The sequence below is a fragment of the Cupressus sempervirens genome, chromosome 1 (assembly GCF_028749045.1).
Source record: "Cupressus sempervirens isolate cs-2001-9-10 chromosome 1, ASM2874904v1, whole genome shotgun sequence".
Lineage (NCBI taxonomy): Eukaryota > Viridiplantae > Streptophyta > Pinopsida > Cupressales > Cupressaceae > Cupressus > Cupressus sempervirens.
Genome location: NC_143118.1, coordinates 794,250,263 through 794,263,057, shown reverse-complemented (window position 1 = coordinate 794,263,057; position 12,795 = coordinate 794,250,263). Strand labels below are relative to the sequence as shown.

General features: G+C 34.9%; 1 protein-coding gene across 1 annotated transcript in view; it reads right to left on the bottom strand.

The window, feature by feature from the left end:
- The window catches only part of LOC149580262 (serine carboxypeptidase 1-like), a 78,099-nt gene extending 67,127 nt beyond the window's left edge, over nt 1–10,972 (bottom strand). The window contains exon 1 of the mRNA XM_089790127.1: nt 10,686–10,972. Coding sequence (XP_089646253.1) covers nt 10,686–10,843 — 158 coding nt within the window. The 5' untranslated portion in view covers nt 10,844–10,972. The remainder of the gene's footprint in view (nt 1–10,685) is intronic.
- Nucleotides 10,973–12,795: the final 1,823 nt, after the last annotated feature.

The window sequence follows — 12,795 nt, the reverse complement described above, 5'->3', positions numbered from 1 at the left end:
AAACAACAAAGCTAAGGACAAAACTATTGTTCTACCCCACGGTGGGCGCCAAAAATGTACACTAAAAAGAGTGCACTTCCCTAAACCCTTCTATCCAAGGTTTTCCATGGATTGGAAAGCTTGAATGCCGGCTTAGGGCTCCCTAGTCATGGAGTGCAAAAGCATACAAATAAGCATAAAATGACTCTCAACTGAGTCTTAGAGATGCAACCCTCGCTAGTAAACCATGAAATGGGAGATTCTTTGAGCAAGAGCAAGAATGCTAGTGTCAAAGAACTCTTGATGCATGCAATGCAAGAATGCAACTATGCTAAAATGGGATGCACAATGTAACTAAGCTACACAAATGAAAGTGTTACAGCCATCCTAATTAGACTATGTGATCTAAGCTACTTGCAAAAGAACTACACTATGTGCAAACTAAGCTAGGATGCCATGTAAACAAAATGCCATGAATGCAGAGAATGAAGACAAGAAGATCATGCTCTCCACAAAAAGCTCTGAAGCACTCTAATGAAAATCCTCCAGCATAACAATACTCAAGAGTGTGGATCCTTTGAGGAGAGAAACCCTCTTCCTTTTAAAACCGTACAGAAGGTAGAGATCAAGATTGAGAGGGTGGATGATCAACGGTTGAAATTGAAAATGGGAGGGATCCGTGTGCACACACAAGTCAGCCAATAGAAAATGAGTTGACTTATCATATAAGACAAAAGTCTCATAAGCTTTTCTTTTAATTTCAAAAATAGAAAAGAACTTTATATGTGCACTTTGAGTGGGTTAGGAGAATGGGGTCTTTTTATTTAATTAAAAGAGGACATGTTCTTTTAATCAAATAATGAACTTAGAATAGCATAGTCAAACCATAGATTATAATCAAATTAATTGATTATTAGCAATTTGGTCTAGGTAAATGATTAATTAAATTAGCCAAAAGGCTGAGAAGGGGGCTAATAGTTTAGATGACCATTTTTAGGTGATTACATTGGGCACATGGATTGCAAGGTATTTAATTCATTCTAACTACCACCATTCCACAAAGATACATGTGAGAGACATAAACGACACTCAAAATATATTATATTAACTCAAACCAATCCACTTAAGTATTAGACATTTTTTTGATTTAACGCATATGGAGGCAACTTATGAATATGAGATAAGTATTTATTATAATTGAGTATTTAACTTATATCTGTTTGTTATTTGTATTTCTATATGTCCTATAAGAGCTATTTTCCTTGAGGCAAGAGCCTACAACACAACGGTAAATTGTGAGCCTTTTATCTAAGAGGTCTTGGGTTCAAAACTACTTGAACTTAATAAATAATAATAATAAAATCAAACACTTGGCTTCAACCTCTTATCGATAAAAAAGAGCTACTTGCCTTGATCTTTCTCAAGGATGTTCTTATAGGAAAAGGGTTGATATCAGATTTAGAGGGAATCTGACATTCCATCAAAAGCATCATTGGATAAGGAGCTCTAAAAAATTGATATTTAGAGGGAGTCTGAAAATCCATGTCTGTGACTGCATGATTTTGATAGGCTTACCCCATGTGTAAATCATGAGGAAGTGACAACTCCTAAATGATTATCACTTGTATTTGTAAATGTTATTGGAAGGTGATATGTTAGAATATATAGTTCACCAATATAATTGAGAAGAAGGGCGGAGGAGGGCGGAAGGGGGGGTCGGTGGGGCGTGTGAATCAGTTATCCAACTAATATCACAGCTATCAACCTTATTAAACTTTAACCATATGAGCAATATAATCAAAAACCACAAGAAGATACTCATACTAACACCAGATATGTTAACGAGGGAAACCCTTAATCAGAGCAAAAACCCCGATGGGGATGGTACCTATAAGATGATGTACTAATATAAATATTTCTTGTTAGAGGATGAACCCTGTTAGGAGTCTATGACAACATTTAGTACATAACAGTCCTTGTTAGGAGACTTTGAATCCCTATTAGGAGATTCCAACCCTGTTAGGAGTTGTGCCAACCTTGTTAGGAGTTGTAGAAAACAGATGGATCCACTGTCCAAACAGCTTCAGGAGAAAGACCAATGAACCCACTATCTAAATGATCTCTGTATTATTCCTTGCAGATTAATAGAAATGAATAGTACTGCTCCTTCCTCTTTCTCTGTCCAGTCAACCAAACTTCTGCTTCTTTTGATCTTATAACCAAATCACAAATCTCACATCCAATAATCCCTTGGATCGCTTACTCGCATTCACCAAACACTGCTATGTTTCGCACTTCTCACTCAATACAATGATCACAACACTTTTTACAAACAAGGTAAACATCTTTCCTTTATACCATATCTTCAAAATAATTCCTTGAGTTGGCCTTGAAGCTTTCCTAATTAATTATAATAAGATAATTAATTAATTCAAAATTACAATAGCACTATTGGCTCACAGTCTATGCAACTTCTCAGGTGTGCAACACTAGGGCTTGCACATTCATTGACATCATCATCAGACTGTCTTATGTCATTGGCTGACCGCACATCTCCAGATTATATCTTTGTTAGACGATATAATAAAAACATCAGAAATTGCTTCTTAAGTACTCTGTCTCTGTACAACACTCTGTAAATTAGGCATATCTTCCGTACGTCTTCAACTTAGATACTGTGCATTGAACCTTAACATCAGGACACAGTCTCAAACATGTCCATGAATGCGCATCACTAGACAATCAAAACATTTTCTATACAACTAAGAATTTTGTTTGGTACTTTGTCAGTCTTCACAAACTTATTGCTATGTTGACATCAATGACAAACACGGTCATGAATGCAACATGTCAATACTCTTTAATGCTTAGGTACTCCCCCAATGTAGTATCATCAACATTCATGCTAACAATCTCCCCCTTTGGCATTGATGACAACATAGATGAAAAACATCTAAGTTCCAAGAATACCAAAATAGTACTCTGCTGCTGTTGTTGCTATCCTCTTCATCAATCAAATATGAAAACCTTTGGAACACTGCTCTGTTCTGCATCTTCTTAGAATCGGCAACAATCGTTCACATTAAACAACTTACCATACACCAAAGTTCTTCATAGTGCATATCTCCGCCATAGAGATATTCCTCTTCTCCCCATATACTTAGGAGATGTTTTTCATGCATGTTTTCCTCCACTAACATCAATGAAAAAGGCCTCATTATGTCAATTTACTACTCCAAGTCTTCAACCAGCTCGAGTGTCCAAAGACACTATTCAAGACCAAATACCAAGAGTCCTTAATGACTCAGCTCATTATAGATACTCTCCCACATAGGAAGCATCAACATTCAATTCAGTCAAACAATAGTGCTTTGTATCACTAGATTGATGCAATGTTTGCATCATCTACTCAGAAGTAGGCAGGGGCATAACCCCAAGCATACCTCTCAAGTACTCAAATGTATCTTTAGGTAAGGGCTTTGTAAAAATATTTTTAGTATGATCTTTAGTACTTGCATATTCCAGTCTAATCTCTTTTTCTGCTGCCTTCTCTCTCAAGACATGATACTTAATAGATATATGCTTAGTGTAAGAATGCAACACAGGATTCTTAGGCATACTTACTATACTTGTGTTATCACAATATATGATAACAGGTTTTGTAAACTCAATCTTGATATCCTTTAGCATTTGTTTCATCCACATAACTTGATTACAATTGTTTGCTGTTGCAACATACTTTGCCTCAGTCGTACTTTGTGAAATACGATCTTGTTTCTTGCTTAGCTAAGAAACCAATCTTCCTCCAAGAAAGAATGCTCCACCATTGGTTCTTTCTCTCATCCATACTGCCTGCCCAATCCACATCATTATATGCACATAGAGTGAAATCATTCGATCTGTCATACCATATTCCATAATTAGATGTTCCTTTCAAATATCTGAATATCCTCTTTACTACTGCATAATGATATTCCTTAGGATCAGCTTGAAATCTAGCTACAATCCCAACTGCATTTGCTATATTTGGTCTGGTGTGAGTGAGATATTGCAAACCTCCAATCATGGATTTGTACTTCTTCTGCTCAACTATAGGTGTCTCATCTTTGCTAGATAACTTGTGACCAATTATCATAGGTGTACCAGCAGGCTTACAACTTTCCAAACTAAACCTTTTCAACAAATCTTTCAAGTACTTAGCTTGTGAAATAAAAATACTATCACTATTCTGCACAATCTCCAACCCTAGGAAAAACTTCATTTCTCCAATCATGCTCATCTCAAACTCATTCTTCATTTCTTTAGCAAACTTATCACTTGCTTCATCATTACTTCCAAATATTATGTCATCAACAAATATTACTATTATCAACAAACCATTCTCAATTTCTTTCAAATACACGTTACTATCTGCCGTACCTTTAGCAAATCCAAGTTTTGTCAAATAGCTGCCCAACCTTGCATACTAGGTTCTAGGTGCTTGCTTCAGTCCATATAGAGCTTTCTTTAGTCTGCATGCCATATCTTTCTCTTCTGTCAGAGGGAAACCATTAGGCTGCTCAATGTAAACCTTTTCTTCAAGTTTTCCATTCAAGAAGGCTGATTTAACATCCATTTGATATACTTTGAACTTCTTATTCGCTGCATAAGACAAGAACATTTTTATTGCTTCCATTCTGGCTACAGGGGCATATGTCTCCTCATAGTCTATTCCTTCTTGCTGTGAATATTCTTTGCACACAAATTTAGCCTTGTTTCTTACAACTTTGCCTTGCTCATTCATCTTGTTTCTAAATACCCATTTGGTTCCTAGAACATTAGTCTTTAGGTCTAGGAACTAATTCCCATGTTTCATTCTTTACAATCTGATCTAGTTCTTCCTTCATTGTTTGAATCCAATGACGATCTTTACATGCTTCATTTTCGCTCTTAGGTTCAACTTGAGAAATTAGACATAATTCCTCATTAATTTTGTTTCTTGTCATCACACCTTTGTCTTTGCTTCCAATTATCTGCTCTGGAGGGTGATTCCTTGTCATGTTTCTGTTAGAGGTAGGAGTTGCCAACTCAATTCTTATCTCATCTCTTGGTTCATATCTCTGTTCTCCTCTTTTCTCAATAGTTTGTACATCATTCTGTAGATCATTGTTAGTCTCAAAGAAAACTTCTACATTTTGTCTAACAATTCTAACATTATCTTCTTCTTCATCTGAATTGTAATCTAACATCTTTTCCTTAGTTCCAAACTTTTCATCAATCTTTACATTTGCGCATTCAACTATTATCTTAGTTCTATGATTAAAACATCTATATGCCTTGCTTTTCAATGAATAGCCAAGAACCATACCTTCATCACTTCTTGGATCAAACTTACCAATATCATCATTTCTCTTAATGTAACACTTGCTTTAAAAAATTCTGAAATACTTAACTGATGGTGAATGACCAGACCATAATTCATAAGGGGTCTTGCTCCTACCTTTTCTGATTTGAACTCTGTTCATAGTGTACAGTGCTGTATTGACTGCTTCTCTCCAAAAAATCTTAGAAACATCATTCTCAAACAACATTGCTCTTGCTACCTCTCCTACCGATCTGTTTCTTCTTTCTGCAATCCCATTCTATTCAGGTGTCCTAGGTAAAGATAACTGTCTCTTGATTCCATTCTCTTGACAAAACATGTTAAAGTCTCTAGAGGTGAATTCTTCTCTATCTGATCTCAAACATTTTATCTTAACACCAAATTCATTCTCAACTCTATTGTTAAATATTTTAAACTTCTTAAAAGCTTCAGACTTATCTTTAAGAAATGCTACCCACATCATTCTAGTGAAATCATCAACAAAAATCATGAAATACCTTTCACCATAGAGTCCTCTTGTTCTAGAGGAACCACTCAGATCTATGTGAACAATCTTCAGCTTCTCTATTGTTGTGAACTTCTTGCTGCGAAATGATAACTTCTTTTGCTTGGCCAAAATATATTCTTTGCAAACAATATTAGTAGACTTTATTATCTTAAGCAAGTCTCTAATTGCAAACATGCTACTAACTTTCACAATATTATCAAAGTTTATATGACAAAATATCCTATGCCATTACCAACTATTATCCACTTTTGCAACTAAATATGTCATTTCAGTGGGATTGAATTGAAATACATTACTTCTGGACATAGTTCTAGCTCCAATCATCTTACCATTTTTATCCTTGATAGTGCAAATCCTTTCTGTGAATTGTAATTGACCCTTTGTCCATCAACTATCCAACACTCAACAAATTATGCTTTAATCCATCAACAAAGTAAACATCATCAGTGTTAGTCTTTCCATCTAAAGTAATGGATCCTATTCCTGTAATGTGATAGGCTGCATTGTTAGCAACTCTAACAATACTTCAATTAAAGATCCTGAATTTAACTAACTTATTCATATCACCAGTCATGTGATGTGAACATCCACTATCTATTATCCAGTCAGATTTCTTTTCAACTTGAGAAACTAGAGCCTTTTCTTATCTAATTTTTTTATCAAGATCATCTTCCTTAATAGCTACAAATCCTAGCTCATCATCAATTTCAGTCTGACATTTTTTATTAGATTTCTCTTTTTCATTAGCATTCAGACAATTCCTAGGTTTTCTAGGATTAAACTTTCTCTTATACTTTTTCTCTCTTTTAGGACATTTAAATGCATAATGACCAAACTCATTACAAGTCCAACATTTAAAGATATTCTTACCATCTTTTTCTCTTCTCACAAGAAGGGCTATACCTGCAATCTTTTTATCTTCATCAAATCTGGTTCTGCTGCTATTGGCAAAATCTCCATGTGCACTAGCGCTTCTAGACAGAATTGGTTGAACATTTAAGGCACTGAAGGCTATCTCCACTCTTGTCGGATCTCTTGATTGTCTTGGACCTACTTCGATTGCTTTCAATCTTCCAAGCAACGTTTCCTTGGTAAACTCCTTAGTACAGGGTATAAGTAGTTGAATCATCTGAGGTACTTACTTGAATGGTGGTGCCAAAGTCTTCAAGATCTTCCACACAACCTCATCTTCTTCCTTTGTTCCACCATATGTCTTGATTCCTGCAACAATCTCTGATATCCTACCAATATAGCTTCTTACGGATTCATCTTCCATCATGTTAGCATCTTGAAATGCATATATCCAATTCTGCAATCTTACTTTTTTTGTATGTGTATCATCTTCAAAAATAGATTCTAATGTTGTCCAAATTTTATGAGATATTTGAAGTGACTTTACCTGACTATATTCATTCTCCAAAAGAGTTGATAGTAAAACTTCTCTGGCTCTCATTTTACACATGAATAAATCTCTCTCTGCTTCACTGCATTATTCAGTCTTCTCTTCTTTGAGAATTTCCTTTTCGCTTTTAGTCAAAAGTCAATAACCCGGACCCATACATAACAAATAAGTCTTCATCTTCTCCTTCCAACTGTCATAGTTGACCCCATCAAATTTAGGACTATCCTTTCTGAAAAGATTCGCCATTGATCACCCAAAGTTGTTAAGCTTTTCCAACTAATATCACAGTTATCAACCTTATTAAACTGTAATCATATGAGCAATATAAATATTCTTTGTTAGAGGATGGACCCTGTTAGGAGTCTATAACAACATTTAGTATATATCAATCCCTGTTAGGAGTTGTAGAAGACAGATGGACCCACTATCCAAACAACTTCAAGGGCAAGACCAATGAATCCACTGTCCAAAGGATCTCTGTATTATTCCTTGCAGAATAATAGAAATGAATAATACTGCTTCATCCTCTTTCTCTGTCCTGTCAACTAGACTTTAGCTCCTTTTGATCTTGTAACCAGATCACAAATCTCACATCCAATAATCCCTTGGATTGCTTACTCGCATTCACCAAACACTCTGCTCTTTTTTGCACTTCTCACTCAATACAATGATCACAACACTTTTTGCAAACAAGGAAAACATCTTTCCTTTATATCGTATCTTCAAAATAATTCCTTGAGTTGGCCTTGAGGCTTTCCCAACTAATTATAATAAGATAATTAATTAATTCATAATTACAATAGCACTGTTGGCTCACAATCTATGTAACTTCTCAGACATGTGACACTAGGGCTTGCACATTCTCTGATGTCATCATCAGACTATCTTATGTCACTGGCTGACCGCACATCTCTAGATTATATCTTTGTCAAACGATATAATACAAACATCAAAAACTGCTTCTTAGGTACTATGTCTCTGTATTGCTCTCTGCAAATCAGGCATATCTTCTGTACGTCTTCAACTCAGGTACTGCGCATTGAACTTTAACATTAGGACACAATATCAAACATGTTTATGAACGCGCATCACCGGACAATCAAAACATTGTCCGTACAACTAAGATCTATGTCTGCTACTTTGTCAGTCTTTACAAACTTACTACTATGTTGACATCAATGATAAACACAATTATGAATACAACATGTCAATACTCTCCAATGCGTAGGATACTCCCTCAATGTAGTATCATCAGCATCCATGCTAACATGATGATCTTACAATGACTTAATTTTCTATTATGATGGATATCTAATGATGTCTAAGTAGATCATGATGGATTGCATCTTGCATGGTGGATTAAGTTCCTTAAACAGACCACAAATCTCCATATGGTAAGCATTATTGAGAATGTGTGTGCACATATCTTATGAACAATTTGAGTACTTGGTGAATGTTATGCAAATTGATGTTTAGGAGGCCATTACTCAGAGTACTTAGTGAATATCATGCAACTTGATGTTTGGGAGACCATTACTCATAGTACTTGGTGAATATCTTGCAACTTGACGTTTAAGAGGCCATTACTCAAAGAGTACTTGGTGAATGTCACATGACTTGACATTCAAGAAGCCATTGTTCTTTATATCAGAGATGATATCTAAATGGTGGATATTTTCTCATCAAAGACATTTACAAAATTGTCATTTCTAATATTACGTTGAGGTAATATCTATTTTTATGTTTATCCTCCTTAACTAAGAGGGAGTGTTGATGTTTGGTAGCTTCAGTCAGATAAACCTTTGAGACAATACTATATATACATATACTTATAATTATATATGTATATATATGTTTGTGTGTGTGTAACATACACATCACATCCACACACACACATAATTAATTAAAATTTATTATTATATTAGTTATCTAATTACGAATACACATTTCCCATCTCTTCTTGGCTTATTCTCAATATAAATACTAGGGGTTGCTGCCTTTGGAAAAGACACACTGTAAAGGCAGTACTATTACATTTGCAGCGATCCTATAAACTCAACACTTGTTACTATAGAATTTGAAAATGGAAAACGTAATCATATGGCACATGAAGATGTAACAATTACCAACCAAAGTTTCAAGGATGATGGGGATGTGTTTAGCTAAAGCCTAAAGTAAGCACATGACTTATAGCAATTTTTTTTTTTCCATGGCAAGGCTTAAGTTTAAATTTTATTTCTTATCACTTTCTAGGTAAATTGCAATGTTAAATTCCTCACTTTATGTAACTCTGAACGCATCATCATACTTTTATCACTTTAGGCGTATAGGCCATAACCATGGTGTTTCTGTTCGGACAAAATTGTTTAGAACTTGCATGTACTCTCATCTAAGTGCATGCAATTTAATCAAGGAACAAACTCTGAATGAAAAACCTTGCCACTAAGGCTGTGGTTAGCAATGGTTTAATTTTAATCTCTTTCTATAACTCCGATTTTTGTGAGTCTGAGTAATCACAGCATTTTGGGATGTTTTTTTTTTTAAAACATTTTGGCCTGTCTTAGTTGACAGTGATTTCACGGATGCTTTAGCTGATGGGACTACTTTTCTCTTAGAAGGCTAGTGAAATAAAATATGATCAACTAATATTTGTAGAAAGCTTATAATCCTGACGATACCAAAGTGTTTTGTGAGCAATAACCATGAAGTTTCAGCCTGAATAGATGGGAAATGTGAGTAGTATGACGGAATGGGTTCATAGTAGCTTTGGAAACTGCATATAGGAAGTTATTACTTGCACTATTCACATTAAGGTGTTTACTCTTCATGTCATAGATCTCCATGAGAAGGTGAAACAAATTCTGATCAAGAAAAATGTGTGTAGTTAACACACTGCTGACCACACTCCATCACCTAGGCTGTCTTTGATTTCTAGAAATTAAAGGGTACAGTTAAACACAAAACAAATACATTGACCACACATTTTCCACTGTCCATTTAGATATTGGGATTACGTTCTCTACTAACACTTTTAATATGCTATGAACTATACATATGTACATTAAATATATCTTCTTAACTACCCATAAATTCAATATTTATGCATTGAGATTTCCGTACATTAATTAAATGTATTTCCTGGATTGTTCACACACATTGAATATACACTTTAAACTGTCTCTATATATTTAGTATTCACAGGATTGTCCGTAGATGCATTGAACACACTACCTGAACCATCGATGTAAATTTGGTGCTACCTATATATGCTTTGGACTGAATATATGTCCATTGAATATGTACTTGGAACTGTCCCGTGGATATATACACACACACATTGTGAATACGTACTAGGACTTTTCATGTAACTATGTTGATATATGCATGCACACGTTGAATATTTACTGAGAACTGTATAAGGATGGGATACACACCCGGCATATATATTGTAATGCTGGTTTCCAATGTAGCCAGGGAAGTACTCTACCCTTGCATCTGCTGGTGCTTCTTCAGCCACCTGAAGTGAACCCACTAACAAAAGGCAAATAGTAATACACAAAAATGCTTCCTGGTTGCCTTTTTTATGAAACATTTTTGCCCAAGCTGCCTCTGTATGTAGTACAATACATTACAGACGTCGGTTTGTGTTCAAATACTCGTGGTTCATACTGGATTCTAGATCTTTAAGTCAATTATTACCATCAATTGCATTTTGTACGGATTCTAGTGCGTGTAACTACTTCACTGGAGAACTGGTCGTTATCGTTAATTTATGTCATTTTTGGCTGTGGGAAATCATTTGTGTTGTGCCCGTCTTTGTAAGGTTTGAAACCACTCGTTTCCTTTCCTGATCTATTGAAATCGTTCTTGTTTTGAAGTCTTGGCAATAAATTCGAATAATTCAGCTGCAATCTTGGGACTTTGCGAAGGTGGGGTATCTGTGCTGTAAGATAAGTACGAAAACACAAACATTTCCTTCGTCTAGAAAATGAAAGGCGAGAAAGCTCTAGGACTGATAATTTCTTCTATTGCAATGTATTGAGTGTACTAGGGGAAGAGATCTAGTAGCCCTCACGGAAAAAGTTTGAGTCAAATTATGCTAATTTTTTTGGTGTATTTATGGGCCACCTTTAAACATCACACACTAAAGAGAAAATTAAGCTTGTAAAAAAAAAGTCAATTTTGACTATTTAACACTTTTAGTGTTGGAATGAAGCTTAGTGTGTGATGTTTAAGCCATCCGGTATTTATGTAGGTGATTCAAGAACTTTTAACATTTGGGCATTTACACACTTTGTGAAAGCCTTGGAGTGAGAACTAGTTGAAAAGTGTCATGTGCAAATTAGTTGAAAAGTGTCATTTTAAAACACTCCCCCAATAATTGTTATGTTCCCTCCCTAATGACTGCTCGTAAAAAAAAAATACTGAATGGACTAATCAGCAACCAAGAACACTAAAAAATGATCAACTATTAGTACATGTGTTATCTGCGATTAGTTCACGTGTTTATCATTTTGAGGGCTTTTTAAAAAACACTAATTGGGAGTATCTATCACAAAACTCTCATAGTCATTGGACCCTTGGCAGTTACTAAGTCTCTTCCCCTATTAGCATGTGCACTTTGTTGCGCAACACATATGTCAAAAAGGTGGAAGATAAAATAGGAAAAAATTTGGTCATATTTGTCTACCTCTACAAGGGATAAGGAGATATAAATAGAAATGGAAGTGAACGAGGGGGGATATAAAGAGGAGGCAGGGTGAATGTGAATAGATGGAAGAGATAAATATTTAATATTCTAGTTGATAGATTTTTCATTTAGCTAAATTAATGGATAGTTTGTTATATGTCTAACAAAAAGTTAATACATTTAATCTAAAATATTAATTAAGGAGAATAATATTATTAATTTTAAAATAAATATTATTATACATACATACATATTATTCACACACACACACACACACACACACACACACACACACACACATACATATACGTACATACATACACACGTGCGTGTGTGTGTGTGTAGAGAATGTTGATTATTAAAGGCAAGAGTCTACACCATAATGGTAACTTGTGATCCTTTCATTTGGGAGATCTTGAATTTGAGTCCATTCCATTTATCCTTATAACCCCATAAACATTCTTTAGTTTTTCCTCATTCTCAAATGGCTAGCTGATCCATTATTTAATAATTTAAATATTATATAATTGTATTATAATTGATACTTACTTATATATTGAATATAATATTTAATACAACTTAATAAAATTTAGACAATACATAGTATCAATTAATAAGCTAAATATAATATAATAATTTATTAAATAGACCTTGTAGAAACGGGTGCATTCGACAAATTTTGTGAGCCCTATGGCACATTTGTACAACTCTCAATCTTATTGTGGCATATGGTGGAGTCTGTTATCATGGCGTCCTCCTCATAGCCCTATATGGCTTATGGTAGTAAGGGCCTTTGTCTCGTGTAAAGGTTGTTGGCACCCTGCATGACATAACCTTTTTAGGCATTAGGATGA